Source organism: Pantherophis guttatus, chromosome 7 (genome assembly GCF_059756535.1).
Source record: "Pantherophis guttatus breed Tessera chromosome 7, ASM5975653v1, whole genome shotgun sequence".
NCBI classification, from domain to species: Eukaryota; Metazoa; Chordata; class Lepidosauria; order Squamata; family Colubridae; genus Pantherophis; species Pantherophis guttatus.
The window spans coordinates 85,052,626-85,072,572 of NC_142069.1; the positions used below are offsets into that span (position 1 = coordinate 85,052,626).

General features: G+C 44.7%; 2 protein-coding genes across 4 annotated transcripts in view; one reads left to right on the top strand and one right to left on the bottom strand.

Moving 5' to 3' along the window:
• CCDC146 (coiled-coil domain containing 146) overlaps positions 1 to 19,947 on the bottom strand; it is a 113,621-nt gene that overhangs the window by 51,498 nt on the left and 42,176 nt on the right. The window lies entirely within an intron of this gene.
• FGL2 (fibrinogen like 2) lies at positions 707 to 16,158 on the top strand. Its single transcript, XM_034433660.3, has 2 exons — positions 707 to 1,605; positions 13,597 to 16,158. The coding sequence occupies exons 1-2, from the start codon at positions 972 to 974 to the stop codon at positions 14,298 to 14,300; spliced, it is 1,338 nt and encodes a 445-aa protein (XP_034289551.2). The 5' UTR covers positions 707 to 971; the 3' UTR covers positions 14,301 to 16,158.

Below are 19,947 nucleotides of genomic sequence, written 5' to 3' on the forward strand. Positions count from 1 at the left end.
CAAAGTCATCTTATTGCCCCCACAAACCGGGTCCTCATTTTACCTACCTCAGAAGGATGGAAGGCTGAGTCAACCTTGAGCCTGGTGAGAATTGAACTCGCAGTAATTGCAGGCAGCTGGCAGCTAAATACTACTTTAACAGTAGTTTAGTCCACTGCACCACCAAGGCTTAAAGATAGTCATAGGGTACAAATAAGCAATCCAATCATACTAGGAAACGATCAATATAAATCGTAAGGATACAGCAACAAGTGACAGTCATGCAGTCATAAGCGGGAGGAGATGGGTGATAGGAACGACGAGAAGATTAATAGTAATAGTAATGCAGACTTAGTGAATAGTTTGACAGTGTTGAGGGGATTAGTTGTTTAGCAGAGTGATGGCGTTCAGGGGAAAACTGTCCTTGTGTCTAGTTGTTCTGGTGTGCAGTGCTCTATTTTTACTTTAGTATTTTACTTTAGGAAACAGGAAAGTGGAAAAGGGGATCCTTGATTGCGGTTTATATACAATTAGATACGATATAAAGGTTTTGTTTCCTCCTGGTTTAACATCAATGACTCTCGAAGTCCAAACCCAGACTGTTTTGATTATTCCCCGAAGAAAAGCAATCAAAACCAGATTGAAATATGAGTGAGGAGGGAAAGTGGGGGCGGGAGGTGGGGGGAAATCTTATGATCTACATCTGTGTGTATCCTGATGAATATTTGCTTACGTGGACAAAAGCTGAACAGCATGGGAGTTTGAGTGATTTCCCTCTCTCTCTCTCTCTCTCTCTCTCTCTCTCTCTCTTAACTACTCCGTGCTGCTATTAATATCACTTTCAGCTTGTGATGCAAGATATACACCCACCCTTTTCTGAGAACCGAGCCTGACGGGGCTGCGATAACTCACAAGCACCACCGAGCTGCCGTGTATAAAAGTGTCTGGAGCTCCGTGTACTTCCTCACTGAGCGGCTACGTTCTCAGATAAGATGAAGCTCGCTGGTGGGGTGTTGCTGCAAGCAGTAGCTCTGCTTTTTGCAAGCAGGTTCGTTCTGTCGGAAGAACACGGAGGAAGGGGAGATGAAGAAAGAGGAGGAGGAGGAGGAGGAGAAGATAAGGTGTCTCCGGCTTGCCCGCTCGCCCTCCGAAGCAGCGGGAAATGCGATGGAGAGGAATGTCCCTACCAGGTGAATTTTCCTCCCCTGACCATCCAGCTGCCCAAGCAGTTCCAACTGATGGAGAAGACCCTCAAGGAAGTGGAGCTACTCAAGGAAATGGTCAACACTTTGAAGAAATCCTGCCAGGATTGTAAACTCCAGGCAGATGACAACCGAGAGAAGGACAATTCGAACGACTTTCTGCCGGCCGGTCCCGCGAACCAGAGCGTTGTCCAAGACAACCGAGTCACGGACTTGCAGGACAAGGTGACCAAGCTGTCCGAGAACCTGAAGAACGCCAAGAACCAGATCCACACGCTGCACGGCCGGCTGGAGAAAATAAACCTGGTCAACATGAACAACGTGGAAAATTACGTCGACAACAAAGTGGCCAACCTGACGTTTTTCGTGAACAGTTTGGACGTTAAGTGCTCCTCGCAATGTTCAGCCCAGGAACCCAAAGCAGGTAGGTCAACGCCTGAGATTTCTCCATGAATTTGAAGTGTTGACACCTTATTTACGTTGAGAAATTGTTGTTGAACCGAGTTATAAAGAAGCCAGGATTTGGGGGTTGATAGCTACCTTAAGAGTAACGGATGAAAGGTTATAGAATAGAATAGAATAGAATAGAATAGAATAGAATAGAATAGAATAGAATAGAATAGAATAGAATAGAATAGAATAGAATAGAAAATATGGAGTGGAGTGGAGTGGAGTGGAGTGGAGTGGAATGGAATGGAATGGAATGGAATAGAATAGAATAGAATAGAATAGAATAGAATAGAATAGAATAGAATAGAATAGAATAGAAAATATGGAGTGGAGTGGAATGGAATGGAATGGAATGGAATGGAATGGAATAGAATAGAATAGAATAGAATAGAATAGAATAGAATAGAATAGAATAGAATAGAATAGAATAGAATAGAATAGAATAGAATAGAATAGAATAGAATAAGGTTAGGGTTCAACTGAAGAGGGATTGGGTGTGTGGGGGGGGGTCGATGGCGAGATAACCCAGTGACATGAGTAGTGAGATGATAAATCTTAGAAGTTGGGAAGCAGGCCAAGGTGAGAGTTGCTGTCATCGGGACACCATCTGCATCAGTTCAAGCAGGAGAGCCTATACAATTTGAAACAAGTGGCTGCCCAATCTCTTCTTAAAAGCCTCCAGTGATGAAGCGCCTACAACTTCTGAAGGCGAGCCCGTCCACTGGTTAATTGTCCTCACTGTTAGGAAGTTTCTACCTTAATTCCAGGTTGCTTCTCTCCTTGATTAGTTTCAATCCATTAATTCTTGTCTTGCCCTCTTGGAAAATAAGCTGACCTCCTCCTCTTAATGGCAGCCCCTCAAATACTGGAGGACTGCTATCACGTCACTCTTGGTCCTTCTTTTTCTCTAGACTAGCCATACCCAGTTCCTGCAACCGTTCTTCATATGTTTTTAGTATTTAGCTTCACAGCTCCAGGGGTAACACTCTTCCAATTTGTAGCAGGAAAAGTTAAGGGGACAGTGAATTTAGTTCGGTTTCTCAAGAATAGAATAGAATAGAATAGAATAGAATAGAATAGAATAGAATAGAATAGAATAGAATAGAATAGAATAGAATAGAATAGAATAGAATAGAAACAGAATTGCCACTTTAAACGTACACTAATCAGCATACATTAAAATGAAATCTCATTGCATTCAGCTCTCAAAAGATAACCATTATACATATACCCACGTATACTATGACACAGAGGAACATCACACTCTAGGTCAAACGTATACATATGGTGAAAAAAATCTAACAGAACAGAACAGAACAGAACAGAACAGAACAGAATAGAATAGAAAATAGGGAATGGAATGGAATGGAATGGAATGGAATGGAATAGAATAGAATAGAATAGAATAGAATAGAATAGAATAGAATAGAATAGAATAGAATAGAATAGAATAGAATAGTTGTTTTATGACTTTTCATGCCCCAGTTGTTAAGGGAATCACTGCCGTTATTAAGTTAGTAACATGATTGTTAAGTGAATCTGGCTTCCCCATTGACTTTGCTTGTTAGAACAGGGGAGTCAAACTCGTGTGATGCATCCGGACCACGGGCCGCAATTTTGACACGCCTGCGTGAGAAGGTCGCAAAAGGGGATCATAGGACACCTGGACACTGCAACTATCATAAATATGAATCAATTGATAAGCATCTGAATTTTGATCACGTGATCATGGGGATGCTGCAACGGTCGGAACTGTGAAAAACAGTCGTAAATCACTTTTTTTAGTGCCGTCGTAACTTTGAACAGTCACTAAATGAAGCCGAGGGCTACCCGTACTAGCTCAGGGGAGCAGCAGCATCGATCGGCACTTAAGAGTATAGATTTTTCTGTTTATGTGAAAGGATTTAGGACCCAGGGACAAAGCTCCCAATTTTTGTAGACATTTGGATTAACAACTGAGGGAAAAGTACAAAGGCACCATTTATTGCCGACTTCCTCCGGGGGCTTCTAGAAAGAAACATGAGCCTAGGAAAAGCTGGGTGTCTAAAGTTAGCAAACTGACAATGCACTCTATACTCAGCTATCTTAGTCTACATCTTATTAGGTTGGATGAGAGCATCCTTTGCTGTTCACTGAGGGTACCAAAGGGAGACCAGTTACAATTTGCCCAGTTAGTTTGCTACCAGCCAGGGCTAAATCAGGTCCAACTAATGCAGAGATCTTCAAACTTGGCAACTTTTAAGACTTGTGGACTTCAACTCCTAGTATATTAATAGATTTAATAGATTAATAGAGTTAGAAGGGACCTTGTAGGTCATCTAGTCCAACCCCCCGCCCAAGAAGGAGTCTACCCCATATTTCTGACAGATGGCAGTCCAGTCTCTGGAAGCCTCCAGTGATGAAGTCCTTCGGGAGTAGGGCGGTATACAAATTAAATAAAATGAAATGAAAATGAAAAAATGAAGCTCCCACAACTTCCAAAGGCAAAGGTTGATTGTTCTCACTGTCAGAAAATTTATCCTTATTTCTAGGTTGAATCTCTCCTTGTTCAGTTTCCATCCATTACTCCTTGTCTGGCCTTCGGGTGCTTTGGAAAATAGCTTGACTCCTCTTCCTCCTCTCTGTGGCAGCCTCTCAAATATTGGAAGACTGCTATCATGTCTCCTCTGGTCCTTCTCTTCATTGACTAGCCATGCCCAGTTCTTCATATGTTTTAGTCTCCAGTCCCCTCATCATCCTGGTTGCTCTTCTCTGCACTTTTTCTAGAGTCTCAACATCTGTTTTTACAGCGTGGCGACCAAAACTGAATCCAGCATTCTAGGTGTGGTCTTACTAAGGCTTTATAGAGTGGTATTAGTACTTCACCTGATCTTGATTGTATCCATCTGTTAATGCAATTTAGGAATCCATTGGCGTTTTTGGCTGCCGTTGCACACTCTTGGTTCATATTTAATTGGTTGTCCGCTAAGACTCCAAGATCCCTCTCACAGTTACTGCTATTAAGCCTGGTTTCACCCAGTTACTTTTTTTTTTTTAATTTGATTTATATGCCGCCCTTCTCCGGAGACTCAGGGCGGCTTAAGCAATAGCCTTCATCCTTTTTTTGTATATTTATACAAAGTCAGCTTATTGCCCCCACAATTGGTTCCTCAATTTACCTACCTTCTTTTGGTTTTTCTTGCCTAAGTGTAAGACTTTACTTTTCTCTACATTGAATTTTAAAAGTTGCCAAGTTTGGAGACCCCTGCCTTACAGTATTAAAGATATTATACTTTAATATATAGTCAAGTCAAGAATGTACCTACCAATCCTTTAGCAAACATTATTGGTAATCCTCGTCTTGACTATGCCAAGGGGTCTCCAAACTTGGGAACATGAAGACTTGTGAGAATAAATTAGAACTGGAAGGGACCTTGGAGGTCTTCTAGTCCAGCCCCTTGCTCAAACAGGAGAACCTATACCATTTCAGATAACTAACTGTCTAGTCTCTTGTTAAAAACTTCCAGTGGTGGAGCAATCAGGGGTGAAATCCAGCAGGTTCTGACAGGTTCTGGAGAACCGGTAGCAGAAATTTTGAGTAGTTCGGAGAACCGGCAAATACCACCTCTGGCTGGCCCCAGGAGTGGGGTGGGAATGGAGATTTTACAGTATCCTTCCCCTGGAGTGGGGTGGGAATGGAGACTTTACAGTATCCTTCCCCTGGAGTGGGGAGGGAATGGAGATTTTGCAGTATCCTTCCCTTGCCATGCCCACCAAGCCACACCCATAGAACCGGTAGCAAAAACATTCGGATTTCACCACTGTGGAGCATCCATGATTTCTGGGGACAAGCTGTTCCGCTTGTCAATTGTCCTCACTGTTAGGAAGTTTCTCCTTAATTCCAGGTTGCTTCTCTCCTTGATTAGTTTCCATCCATTGTTTCTTGTCCTGCCCTCTGGTGCTTTGGAGAATAATTTGACCCCTTCTTCTTTGTCGCAGCCCCTCAAATACTGGAATACTGCAATCATGTCACCCCCCTGTCTTGAACTCCCACAATTATTCAGACATCCAGTTGGAGTCCACAGGTCCACAAGTCTTAAAATGCTTAAAAATGCATTAATGGGTAGAAACGGAAAAATAGGAACTTGGTTTTATTGCAAGGGTAGTTCTCCTGATGATGTTAGTGTTCTCGGGTTGATAATGGAGTCCTTTTATCCCCATAAGGTAGATAGATTTTTCATCTGGAAAAATGTGACAATCCTAGACCAAGCCGAGTCTGAAAACACTTGGCAATTTCTAGAAGATTGGTAATCTGACAAATTAGCCATCGATAGACACATAGACGTTAACAATATCTATAGACTACGCCGGGTGTCTGCAACCTGCGGCTTCGGAGCCGTATGTGGCTCTTTGGGCCCTCTGCTGTGGCTCCCTATTGGATGATCCCACCACTGGCTGGCCCTACCCGTCACTCTCCCCTCCCAGTCACTCCTCGCCTGGCCTGAGAAGGTAAGGGCGACGGCGGGGGATGGAGAAGCGTCCGGAGTAGAGACAGAGAGATACAGAGAGAGGGGGAGAGAGAGAGAGACATAGAGAGATACAGAGAGGGGGGGAGAGAGAGACATAGAGAGATACAGAGAGAGGGGGAGAGAGAGAGACAGAGAGATACAGAGAGAGGGGGAGAGAGAGAAATATAGAGAGATACAGAGAGGGGGGAAAGAGAGAGACATAGAGAGATACAGAGAGAAGGGGGAGAGAGAGAGATAGAGAGATACAGGGAGAGGGGGAGAGAGAGAGAAATAGAGAGACACAGAGAGAGATACAGAGAGAGGGGGAGAGACAGAGAGACAGAGAGAGGGGGAGAGAGAGAGACAGAGAGATACAGAGAGAGGGGGAGAGAGAGAAATATAGAGAGATACAGAGAGGGGGGAGAGAGAGAGACATAGAGAGATACAGAGAGAAGGGGGAGAGCGAGAGATAGAGAGATACAGGGAGAGGGGGAGAGAGAGAGACAGAGAGTTACAGAGAGAGGGGGAGAGAGAGAGAAATAGAGAGATACAGAGAGGGGGGAGAGAGAGAGACATAGAGAGATACAGAGAGAAGGGGGAGAGAGAGAGATAGAGAGATACAGGGAGAGGGGGAGAGAGAGAGAAATAGAGACACAGAGAGAGATACAGAGAGAGGGGGAGAGACAGAGAGACAGAGAGATGGGGAGAGAGAGAAATAGAGAGATACAGAGAGGGGGGAGAGAGAGAGACATAGAGAGATACAGAGAGAAGGGGGAGAGCGAGAGATAGAGAGATACAGGGAGAGGGGGAGAGAGAGAGACAGAGAGATACAGAGAGAGGGGGAGAGAGAGAGAAATAGAGAGATACAGAGAGGGGGAGAGAGAGAGACATAGAGAGATACAGAGAGAAGGGGGAGAGCGAGAGATAGAGAGATACAGGGAGAGGGGGAGAGAGAGAGACAGAGAGTTACAGAGAGAGGGGGAGAGAGAGAGAAATAGAGAGATACAGAGAGGGGGGAGAGAGAGAGACATAGAGAGATACAGAGAGAAGGGGGAGAGAGAGAGATAGAGAGATACAGGGAGAGGGGGAGAGAGAGAGAAATAGAGAGACACAGAGAGAGATACAGAGAGGGGGAGAGAGACAGAGAGATACAGAGAGAGGGGGAGAGAGAGAGAAATAGAGAGATACAGAGAGAGGGAAGAGAGAGACATAGAAAGATACAGAGAAAGAGGGGAGGGGGAGGGAGGGAGGGAGAGTGAGATATCAAAAGGGTTTTGTGGTTCCCGTTATTTTTTAGCAACCGGCTCTCTGCCCTAATGACCGGCTGGGTAGGCATGGCTAGGGAGGTCATGTGACTGGCGAAAGTGAGTGACGTCGAGTTGGCCACGCCCAGCGAGGTTTTGTGGCTCCCGGTATTTTCTTTTCTGTGGGAAATGGCTCTTTTGAGTGTTTAAGGTTGCAGACCCCTGGACTATACAAAAGAGACAATCAACTAAGCCAAAAAGGGGAACAAAAAAAACCCACCAGCAATCGGCACCCAGATCAGCATAGATTAACTCCAAGGTTAATATCAGACCAACAATTAAGTAAACAATACCCCAATCGAAAAAAGGCAACAGCAAACAGCCTACCAAATAATCTCTAAGACCATCCCAATCAACCCTGACAAGGGAAGACACTAGAATATAAACTGAGAGCAAACCCCACTCCTCGCTAGCATTGATAATGTTACCTAGTTGGGTAATAAAACATCTGCAAAAGAAGCACCAAGGGCCCCACAGATGAAATATTAAGGAACCACGGTTTTTTGGAAGAGGAGTAAAGGGTGAAGATCGTATCTAGGTTGGGTTGGGGTTTTAAGAAAGGGAAGAGATGAATTTTTCAAACCATTTGTGATGGGACCGGACCATCCAAATAATATTTTATCTGTCACTTTTCCCCCCATATTGTTTTCAGCTTTATCTTCAGAATATTGATTCTAACATATTGGTGAAATGCCTCAGTTTTAGACTGGAATGCTGTGAATCTCCCATGCATGTGAACTTTTCAAAAAAAAAACCCTCAAAAAATTAAAAAGCTTCACCATGAAACAGTGTTTTGAACTACCGTATTTTTCGGTGTATAAGATGCACCTGAGTATAAGACGGACCTACTTTTTTTGGTGAGGAAAAGAAGAGAAAAGAAATCTCCCTCTGCCTCTGAGCAATTTTGCCTCCTTGCAGCAAACAGCAAACAGCCTGCTTTACTTTCATTTTCGTTTTCAGCATAGCTTGATTAGCACAAGGGAAAAAAAAAATCTGCTCCAGCAATTTACCTCTTTGCAGCAAGCAGCAGAGCCCTCCGCAAAACAGCTGACGGCAAATCAGCTGAGAGTCGGGAGGCCGATCCAATCAACTTGTGCTAATTAGGCTGTGCTGAAGCTGAAAGGAGCTGTTTCTTCTTGCTGTTTGCTTGCAAGGAGGTAACTGCTGGGAGGCAGGGGCCAAAGGGTGGGGCCCAGTGGGTGGGCAGGGCTACATTCGGTGTATAAGACGCACCTAAATTGAAAATTTCTAAATTTTCAAATTTTTCCCCCTTTTAGGGGGGGAAAAAGGTGTGTCTTATATTCCGAAAAATATGGTATTTTAAAAAACCATTCAAGTGCTCACCATATGTTATATGTCTGCTATAGTCTTATATAAAGGAGAAGGCCCAAATGATGGAATGCAAATATCTGGATCAAAGTAGGAAAAAAATCATAGATGGCACATCTTATACCAAGAGTGGAATCTTGGCACAATTTCATACTATTAGCAGTGCAAAATGAGGTATTGTTTTGTAGGCAATTTCCTTCCAGCTATGCAGCTTTTAGGAGTTGCTTTATCTTCAAGGCAGTCTGTTCTAACCACACACACACACACACACACACACACACACAAAAACTTTGTAAAATGATGGCACTTGGCATTCAAACATGATCTATTTTGGCTTTCGGATCATTCTTTTTCCAAGCTTCTTTCCAAGAAATGTAACATTTTAAATTGATTACATTACAGTAAGCAATGAACAACTTAAGAATTCAGTTGACATTTCTGATTATTATCATCATCCGGAGCGGACAGAAATATTTATGTCTCAAAGTATGTTATATGGTTAATAAAGCTCAGGTTTTATTGCAAAGAAATATCTGGACCAGGAATAATAACCTTCCAAACAGTGTAAGGTTGTTTAGGAATAAATACATCATCCAGGGGTGGGTTTCAAATTTTTTTACTATCGGTTCTATGGGTGTGGCTTGGTGGGCGTGGCATGGCTTGTTGGGCGTGGCATGGCTTGGTGGGCGTGGCAGGGAAAAGATACTGTAAAATCTCCATTCCTTTCCCAATCCAGGGGAAGGTTATTGCAAAATCCCCATTTCCTCCCGATCAGCTGGGACTCGGGAGGCAGAGAATAGATGGGGCCGGGGCCAGTCAGAATTTTTACTACCGCTTCTCCGAACTACTCAAAATTTCCGCTACAGGTTCTCCAGAACTGGTCAGAACCTGCTGAAACCCACCTCTGACATCATCACTATTTCATAGGGCTGGAAGTTTCATCTTGGACAAACAGTTGTCCAATCTTTTCTTGAAAACCTCCAGTGATAGAGCATCCACAACTCCGTGGGACAAGCTGTTCCATTGATTCACTGTTCTCCCTGTCAGGAAATTTCACCTTAGTTTCAGGTTGGATGTCTCTTCAATGAATTACCACCTGTTGCTTCTTGTCCTGCCCTCTGGTGCTTTGGAGAATAAATCATCCCCTTTGTCAGGGTTCTGAGTAACACATCCAAAGAAATCAGAAACTTCGAGGCAGGAAGGTTCCTTAAAGAACATGCTTATTGGATACAGCACATTGGCACAGGCTAGGGAAAAACCAACTCTGAAAGTTTCCCGCCGTTATAGCATAATTAAAAGAGTGAATGTTTCCCTCCCCAACTGTCACAGGTCACACTGTCCAATTAACACAGTTGGCAGCAGGGGTGGGGCTGCTGGGGGTTCGCAGGGGTTCGGGAGAACTTCTAACTAAGATTCTGTGCAGTTCGGAGAACCCCCAAATCCCACTCCTGGCTGGCCCACCCCACTCCTCCCCTGCCAGGAATCTCCATGTGGCCCGTGGGTAAATGCAGGGCGCGCACGGAGGCTCAGGGAGGGCAAAAAACAGGCCTACCGGAAGTTCAGGAAGGGCCTCCGGAGCCTGTCGAGGCCGTTTTCGCCTTCCCGGAGGCTCGAGAAAAGCCTCCGGAGCCTGGGGAGGGCAAAAATTCCCCCCCACACACCATGGTGCAGGAGGCCGACTAGTCATGTGATCAAAATTCAGATGCTTGGCAACTGGCTCATACTTATGACCGTGGCAGCGTTCCGGGGTCATGTGATCACTTTCTGGAACCTTCTTTTGCAAGCAAGCAAAGCCAATGGGGAAGCCAGGCTCACTTAACAACCACGTTACTAACTTATCAACTGCGGTGGCTCACTTAACCACCATGGCAAGAAATGTCGTAAATGGGGCAAAACTCCCTTAACAAATTCTCGCTTAACAAATAAGAGTTTGGGCTCAATTGTGGTCGTACGTCTAGGACTACCTGTGTATATGTCTTAAGTTAAGTGTAAGCGGTACATAAGTCTTAAGTATATAGATGTGGTGAAAGGGCTTTCACTGCGCATATAACATTCCTAAGACCTTACCAGCCACAAGTCCAGTACAGCTGTGTGTTGACTGCAACTGGCATTTAAAACTACCTCTACCTGAAGCACAGGTGGGTGTTTTCTGTATTTTTTAATAAACCAGTATGCTCTGCTAGATTCCCCAACCCTCCTTCTAGAATTGACAGGCCACAGGAATGGTAAATCTGTGGTCAAGATTTTGTTAAATTACACATGCCAGTGGTCAGAATTAGGTCTGCCAAGAAGACTCAAGTAATGTGATAGCTCAGTAATGTTTGATGCATCATTAGGCTTCCTGCCACTGTGTCTTTGCTCACATAGTCTCGTCTTCTTCCCAAGTAAATAAATATTAATTGCCAAATTTTTGAACCACGAGACCTCAAATATGGTTACTTATACCAAGGGTCCCCAACCTTTCGGACCTCAGGGACCACTAAATTCATAATTTTAAGCCCTGCGGACCACTAATGTGATCTGCCTAATGACTGGGTGGGTGGGCATGGCTAGGTGGTCATGTGACTGGGTTGGCGTGACCAACTCCATGTCACTCACGTCAAGGGGTGCCTCGCCGGCCTCTACTCGCCCTTCTCCCTCCCAGCCACTCCTCACCTGCTCGCCCGGGCTCCTTAGGACCCCAATGGGAAGCAGTTGTTGGAGCTAAGCAGCCACTAGGAGAAAGAGTGGGCAAAACAGCTGGCTCAGTTCAAATTGGATCTGACCGAGAAGGAGGCTCAGCAGAAGCACCACACTGAGGACTAGGAGCATAGGCTTTCCAAGCAGAGGGAAGACCTGCGGGAGTGCAAGGCCAGGTAACAGCACCTGGAAGCTCAGCGGGCTGAGATGGTCAGCCAGTTCCAGGCCATGATGCAGTCCCACTGGAACGAGGCCCTCCGGCTCTTCGCCACCAGCGGCACTTTCCTCCAGCCTTCGCCCAAAGCCCCTCACCAGGAGGCTGAAACAGACCCCGAGTTAGAATTTCTTCCCCCCTCCAACCCACACAAAAAGACCTCGAAGGGGGAGACTCTCTGCAGCAACACAAACATTCATTGCACGTATCCGGCCCAGGGGCCGTAGTTTGAGAACCCCGATTTAGTGCAATATAAAAAATGCAAATAATTTTTCTGCGGACCACCAAAATTTTCTCGTGGATCACCAGTTGTCCACGGACCACTGGTTGGTGACCACGGACTTATAGAGTTCGCCCGAAATCCAGGACTCCATGCAACTGAAATGGGGCAAATGTAATCAAACATCTTTCATCGACCACAAAAATTCTCATTCTGTAACCGTTCTGTTGTCTTGAGAGTACCCGCAGTCCTCAATTTACGACCACACAATTCAGCCCAAAATTTCTGTTCTTAAGTGAGGCAGTTGTTATGTGAGTTTGGCCCCATTTTACGACCTTTCTTGCCACGGTTGTTAAGTGAATCGCTGCAGTTGATAAGCTAGTAACACGGCTGTTAAGTGAAACGGGCTTTCCCCGTTGATTTTGCTCGTCAAAAGTTTGCAAAAGGGGGATCACACAGCAACGGTCATAAGTATGAACCACTTGCCAAACATCTGGATTTTGATCACAGTTTGTTCTGTGTAAAATATAAATGAAATGTTGCACATTAACTTACACATTAATTTGCACATTAATTAATGTGTTAAAAAAAAAAAATCCAGCACCGTGTGAATTGTCTTGCTTATTTCAATGACATAATGACATTAAACGCCAATGACCTAAATAATTTATAATAACTGGGAAACAGATGGAAGACCTTTTTTTAAAAAAAAAATAATAATAATATAAAGTGTTACATTCCTGTTTGGTGCCAAAACCAAAAAGTTACGTAATACCACTATTATAGGAAATCACTGTCGTCCTTTTAAATGACCATTTTCAGAGAGCATTGTGCTCGGGACGACTTTAATAGCGAAGTTACTGCTATTTCTACCAATAACCGGCCTTAACAGTTACCGTTCTTAGAAATAAATCCATCTGTTTTCCCTGAAAGGACAGTAGTAAAAATCACGAGGCCAGCTCTTATCCAACTCCACCCAGAAAAAGCCATCTCACAGATGTTGAGAACAGCTGCGGTGAATTTTTGGAACTGTTGCATAGTACTAAGAAAGGTTACGATAAAAATCTTTGCCTCTAAGAGTTCTTGTAGCAGATCTCAATGACTGTAGGGTATTTTATTAAGGAAGGAAGGAAGGAAGGAAGGAAGGAAGGAAGGAAGGAAGGAAGGAAGGAAGGAAGGAAGGAAGGAAGGAATGGAGGAAGATCGCAATGACTGTAGGATATTTTATTAAAAGAGATGGTAGTGAAATGGAAGGAGGGAGGGTGGAAGGAAGGAAAGGTGGGAGATCTCAATGACTGTAAGATATTTTATTAAAGGAGATGGTAGAGAGATAGAGGGAGGAAGGGTGGGAGGGTGGAAGGGAGGGAGGGAGGAGTGGAAGGGAGGGAGGAGGGAGGAAGGAAGGAAGGAAAGAAGGGATATCTCAATGACTGTAAGATATTAAGATACTTTATTAAAAGAGATGGTAGAGAGATAGAGGAAGGAAGGAAGGAAGGAAGGAAGGAAGGAAGGAAGGAAGGAAGGAAGGAAGGAAGGAAGGAAGGAACGAAGGAAGTCCTTGACTGCACTGAATAATTTATTCTTCACACATATTCTAACACCAATTTTAAAAATTCTCTTTTTTGGGAAATACAAGCTCATTACAACTGCATCCTTTGGTACAATGCTAGAGAAGTCAAAATATACCTGTCACTTCTGATAACTATCTGTCTCCCTCTCTCCCTCTCTCCAGACATCCAGCTTCTTCAAGGAGACTGTTCCAATTATTTCGCCGCCGGAAAACGGCAGAACGGCGTCTACAAAATCACCCCAGATCCCAGAAACCATAGCTTTGAGGCTTATTGCGACATGGAGTCCTTTGGAGGAGGCTGGACCGTGTTCCAGATGCGCCAGGACGGCAGCGTCTCCTTCAACCGAACCTGGGAGGCCTACAAGAACGGCTTTGGAAACGGTAAGGAGTTCTGGCTAGGGAACGACAAAATCCACCTCCTGACCAAAAGCAAGCAGATGCAGCTGAGGATCGAGCTGGAAGATTTCAACGGCGTCCGAGAATACGCCACATATGACCAGTTCTACGTCGCCAACGAGTATCTCAAATACCGTTTAACCATCGGCACCTACACGGGCACCGCCGGCGACTCCTTGAACTTCAGCAAACGCTACAGCCACGATCAAAAGTTCTTCACCACCCCGGACAGAGACAATGACCAGTACGCTACAGGCAACTGCGGAGCGTATTATAGCTCTGGATGGTGGTTTGATGCTTGTCTGGCTGCGAATCTCAACGGCAAATATTACAACAAGAACTATAAAGGGGTCCGCAATGGCATCTTTTGGGCCACGTGGCCTGAAGCGTCTGATCAGAACATGAATGGTTACAGAAAAGCTTTTAGGAAGGTTAAAATGATGATGAGGCCCAAAACATTTTTGCCATGAATTCCTTCCCTGCTCCCAAAATCCCTTTGTCCAATCTTGGCACTTTCGCCTCAGAATTTGAGTGCAATTTAAGAATATTCTGTTACATTTCCTTTTTTTTTAAAAAAAAAAAATTCTCTTCCTCTTGCAAGCATACCTCTTCCAAAGTACACAGACTTCTTTTCCTGACCAAATTCAGGATGGCATACACCAGAAAAGTCTCCAAACATGGCAAATTTTAACATTTGTGGACTTCCATTCCCAGAATTCCCCAGCCAGCCATGGCGAAGGGCTCAGAATCCTGGGAGTTGAAGTCCACAAGGCTTAAAGCGCTTCATCATGGATAAATAAATCTATCTTTCTTTCTTTCTTTCTTTCTTTCTTTCTCTTTCTTTCTTTCTTTCTTTCTTTCTTTTTCTTTCTTTCTTTCTTTCTTCCTTTCTTTCTTTCTTTCTTTCTTTTCCTTCCTTCCTTCCTTCCTTCCTTCCTTCCTTCTTTCTTACTCTCTTTCTTTCTTCTTTCTTTCTTTTAATTTTTTCCTTCCTTCTTCCCTCCCTTCCTTCCGTCCTTCCCTCCCTCCCTCCCTATATGTTTTTAAGAAGAATCTAGACAGTCACTTATCTGAAATGATATAGGTTCTCCTACTTAAGCAGAGGGCTGGACTAGAAGACCTCCAAGGTCCCTTCCAGCTCATTCTATTCTATTCTATTCTATTCTATTCTATTCTATTCTATTCTATTCCATTCCATTCCATTCCATTCCATTCCATTCCACTCCACTCCACTCCACTCCACTCCATTCCTTCTGTTCTGTTCTGTTCTGTTCCGTTCCATTCCGTTCAGTTCTAAACTTGCCAAGTTTGGAGACCCCTGGTATATACAAAGACTTGGACCAAATAATACTTCAGCCTCATACATTTTCTGAATTTGGATTTCGGCTCAATTTTGACACAGTGATTTTTGAAGGTATTCCAGTAGTCCGGTTCCATTATCTGCTCCTAGGAAAAAAATGCAGATAATTAAAGGCATTTAAACCCAAAGTTTAAATGCCCCCATTTTAAGGCACCTTCCAGAAACATATTGATAAATTCAAGCTGTGGTTTCCCCACCCCCCCACCCCCCACCACTGCCACCAGTCTCTTGGTTCAGTCTACTTTACAAGGTTGTTGTTATTAGGATGAAGTGAGGGAAGGCCCCATTCCACAGTGCCTTGAGTTTTTGGAGAAAATGCTGGCACGTCAACGTGATTTAACCATTCTTTTCAAAGCCACTGAAACGAAACTGCCTTGCCGCGCTTTCCAAGGCGAGAAACATCTTCATCTCTTTGTGACTGTGCTTTTTCTATGTAAATAATAGAGGTTATATTTTTATAGATGACGAATTATGCATTGCCACTGTCACTTTTCTTTCTACGTCTAAATAGTTTTGTAGAAGAGTAGCTGCATTCGTTCTTTCTTTGTTTTTGTTTTGTTTTAGTAAAAGCCATGAAGAATCTTGGAGCACCTTAACTAATTTTAGCTTTTATAGGGTATTATCGTAGTACGTTTTTATGATTTCATTCTAAAATGCGACAATGTTTGTTGTAGTACAAAAATACATGGGTTACAGATGACTTTGTTGGATGCATGAATCTGAAATGGTTGCGTATGATCCAGAAAGGTTACATCCCACTAGATGCTGTTGTCATTTCTAATGAATCTATCGCGCTCGGCACGTGAAATCTATCGTAGCAATTATGCCACACTCTTCAAATATGAATGTACGTTGACAGTTAGGATTCACTCAGACAGGATTAGATCAACTTAAGCGCCACTGAAAACAATGTGCAGATGTTTATCGTGTCGTTTGAAAACCAGGACAATTAAACGAACTTAAAATTACTGTGGCTTAATTAAGTATTTCCAGTTCTAGATTTAAAAAAAACAGAGGTTCTTTTTTTCAATCGGAGAGGAAATAATCCCCAAAACTATCTTTATGCTTATAGAAGGAAAACCGTAATTTGTCATATCACATTTAGATCAACAGAGGTCACGTTAAGTTGAAAATTAACCTGCCATAGGTTACCGTATTTTTCGGAGTATAAGACGCACCTTTCCCCCCCCTAAAAGGGGGTGAAAATTTAGGTGCATCTTATACACCGAATGTAGCCCCACCCACCCATTGGCCCCCACCCTTTGGCCTCTGCCTCGCAGCAGGTACCTCCTTGCAAGCAAACAGCAAGAAAAAACAGCTCCTTTCAGCTTCAGCACAGCCTAATTAGCACAACTTGATTGGATCAGCTGATTTGCTCTCAGCTGTTTTGCGCAGGGCTCTGCTGCTTGCTGCAAAGAGGTAAATTGCTGGGAACAGATTTTTTTTTTCCTTGTGCTAATCAAGCTATGCTGAAAACGAAAATGAAAGTAAAGCAGGCTGTTTGCTGTTTGCTGCAAGGAGGCAAAATTGCTCAGAGGCAGAGGGAAATTTCTTTTTTTTCTTTTCCTCACCAAAAAAGGTCTTATACTCCGAAAAATACAGTAATTCCATGCAGTCTCAATAATACAGGTAGTCCTCAACTTACAACAGTTCGTTTAGTGACGGTTCAAAGTTACAACAGCACTGAGAACATTTAAGACTGTTGCAGCATCCCCATGGTCATGTATTCAGATGCTCGGCAACTGGCATGTACTTATGACGGTTGCAGTATCCCGGGGTCACGTGATCCCCTTTTGTGACCTTCTGCCAAGCAAAAGTCAAAGGGAAAGCCGGATTGGCTTAACAACTCTGTTGTTAACAACTGCAGCGATTCACTTAACAATTGTAGCCAGAACGGTCGTAAAATGGGGCAAATTCACTTAACGAACCTTTCACTTAGCCCAACAGAAATGTAGGGCTCAATGGTGGCTGTAAGTCGAGGAATACCTGTGCAATTATTAGGGGTCAAAATCTGAGCAGTAGTTTTGCAAAGCTGAAGGTCAGGCTCAAGTCCAAAGATGAGACAAGGATACTCCATCCAATTCCAATCCGATCCAATTGCGTCCGATGGACAGAATCTTGCCAAAGTTTCTATAGCCTATTAAATATATCCTGAGAGATTCTAGGGCAGGGTGTCAAACTCAAGGCCGGCGGGCCACATCTGGCCTGCAGGGGTGCTTAGATCTGGCCCGTGGTCCCACCCTGGAAACAGTGAAGGACCGGCCCGTGGTGCCTCTGTCAGTAAAAACGGAGGTTTTTCCCAGGGCTCTGTTTTCGGCTGCGACGGCCTCCCCAAGCTCCATTTTCGCCGGCAGAGGGCTGCAGGAGGCTGTTGCGGCCAAAAACGGCACCTCAATGAGTGATGTCGAGCTGGCCACGTCCTCCCTGGCCACGCCCCCCTGGGCCTTCCGAGGCAGTGGTGGGTTCCTCCCGGTTCGGCCTGGTTTGGCCGAGCCGGTAGCGGTGACGATATGATGTCACTGAACCGGTTCTCTTTGTTCAGGAGCTGCCCCCCCGCCCCCCTGCGTTTTCTTACCTTTTATTTGGCCCCGCCCCCAATCTTTTGCTGCCTCCCGAGTCCCAGCTGATCGGCTAGAATGGAAAAAACTGTTTAAACTCTTGCCGTGGGGCTTCATAGGGCCGCCCGACAGCTGATCAGTGTTAAAAGGCAGTGTGGTGGTAGACCGGTGCCTCCAAAAACAAATGAGTAGACCGGTGCCTCCAAAAACAAATGAGTAGACCGGTGCCTCCAAAAACAAATGGGTAGACCGGTGCCTCCAAAAACAAATGGGTAGACCGGTGCCTCCAAAAACAAATGGGTAGACCGGAATGCTCCAAGAACAAATGGGTAGACCGGTACCTCCAAAAACAAATGAGTAGACCGGTACAGCTCTGCAAGCTGTTAAAAGCCTGGTAGACCAGTACCTCTGCTAAATCCTAAAGAATTGTCACATGACCATCAGGCCACGCCCACAAAATAAGCCACGCCCACAGAACCCATAGTAAAAAATTTTAGAACCCATCCCTGCTCCGAGATCAAACACAACCCTGATGCACCCCTCAATGAAATCGAGTCTGACACCCCTCTTCTGGGGTATGGCTACCTTGAACTTCTTCCTCCTTCCCCCATCCAGCTGTGGAACAGTGCAGCTTCTTAATCTGGGCCTCCTTCTGGGAAGCCTCTGAGTTGGCAAAATACACCTCTACGTCCCCCACCTCTGCTGCCGCAGGTGCACAATCCCTCACAATCCTGCACCGCTGTCGCCATCCCACCCTTCCACGGAGCCAACAAGAGAGTGTGTGAAAACCAAGCCAGCAACGACTTTCTCTCCGCATCTGTTCTTCTCTTATCAACGTTTGCTTTTCACTTGCCAATGGGAGCGATACCAGTTGCCTTTTGGGAAAGAAGAGAAGCAAAAGTTGGAGCAACTGAAGAGGGATTGGGTGTGTGGGGGGGGGTCGATGGCGAGATAACCCAGTGACATGAGTAGTGAGATGATAAATCTTAGAAGTTGGGAAGCAGGCCAAGGTGAGAGTTGCTGTCATCGGGACACCATCTGCATCAGTTCAAGCAGGAGAGCCTATACAATTTGAAACAAGTGGCTGCCCAATCTCTTCTTAAAAGCCTCCAGTGATGAAGCGCCTACAACTTTTGAAGGCGAGCCCTTCCACTGGTTAATTGTCCTCACTGTTAGGAAGTTTCTACCTTAATTCCAGGTTGCTTCTCTCCTTGATTAGTTTCCATCCATTATTTCTTGCCTTGCCTTCTTGGAAAATAAGCTGACCCCCTCCTCTTAATGGCAGCTCCTCAAATACTGGAAGACTGCTATCGCGTCACTCTTGGTCCTTCTTTTTCTCTAGACTAGCCATACCCAGTTCCTGCAACCGTTCTTCGTATGTTTTTAGTAAGTGGCTTCACAGCTCCAGGGGTAACACTCTTCCAATTTGTAGCAGGAAAAGTTGAGTGGACAGGGAATTAGTTCAGTTTCTCAAGATTAGAATAGAATAGAATAACAGAGTTGGAACGGACCTTGGAGGTCTTCTAGTCCAATCCGCTGCTTAGGCAGGAAACCCTATACCACTTCAGACAAATGGTTATCCAACATCTTCTTAAAAACCTCCAGTGTTGGAGCATTCACAACTTCTGGAGGCAAGTTGTTCCACTGATTAATTGTTCTAACTGTCAGGAAGTTTCTCCTTAGTTCTAGGTTGCTTCTCTCCTTGATTAGTTTCCACCCATTGCTTCTTGTCCTGCCTTCAGATGCTTTGGAGAACAGCTTGACTCCCTCTTCTTTGTGGCAGCCCCTGAGATATTGGAAGACTGCTATCATGTCTCCCCTAGTCCTTCTTTTCATCAAACTAGAACAGGGGTCAGCAACCTGCGGCTCTGGAGCCACATGTGGCTCTTTCATCCTTCTGCTGTGGCTCCCTGCCGCTAGTCAGCTCCACAATTGATAGAGGACTTTCAGTTAGGATAAGTAGAGGAAAAAGGATGCCGTGCTAGGAGGAGACACTATGGTGGGGGGAACCGGACTTCCGGTTGGCTCCAAAATTGAATGGGGGGCTTCCTGTTAGGGCCTTTGTGGCTCTTTGAGTGCTTAAGTTTGCCGACCCCTGGAATAGACATACCCAGTTTCTGCAACCGTTCTTCATTATTCATGGCCTAGCCCTTTATCTATATAAGAGACTGTAGAGGAGTGAAGATTGACTCCGGAGTG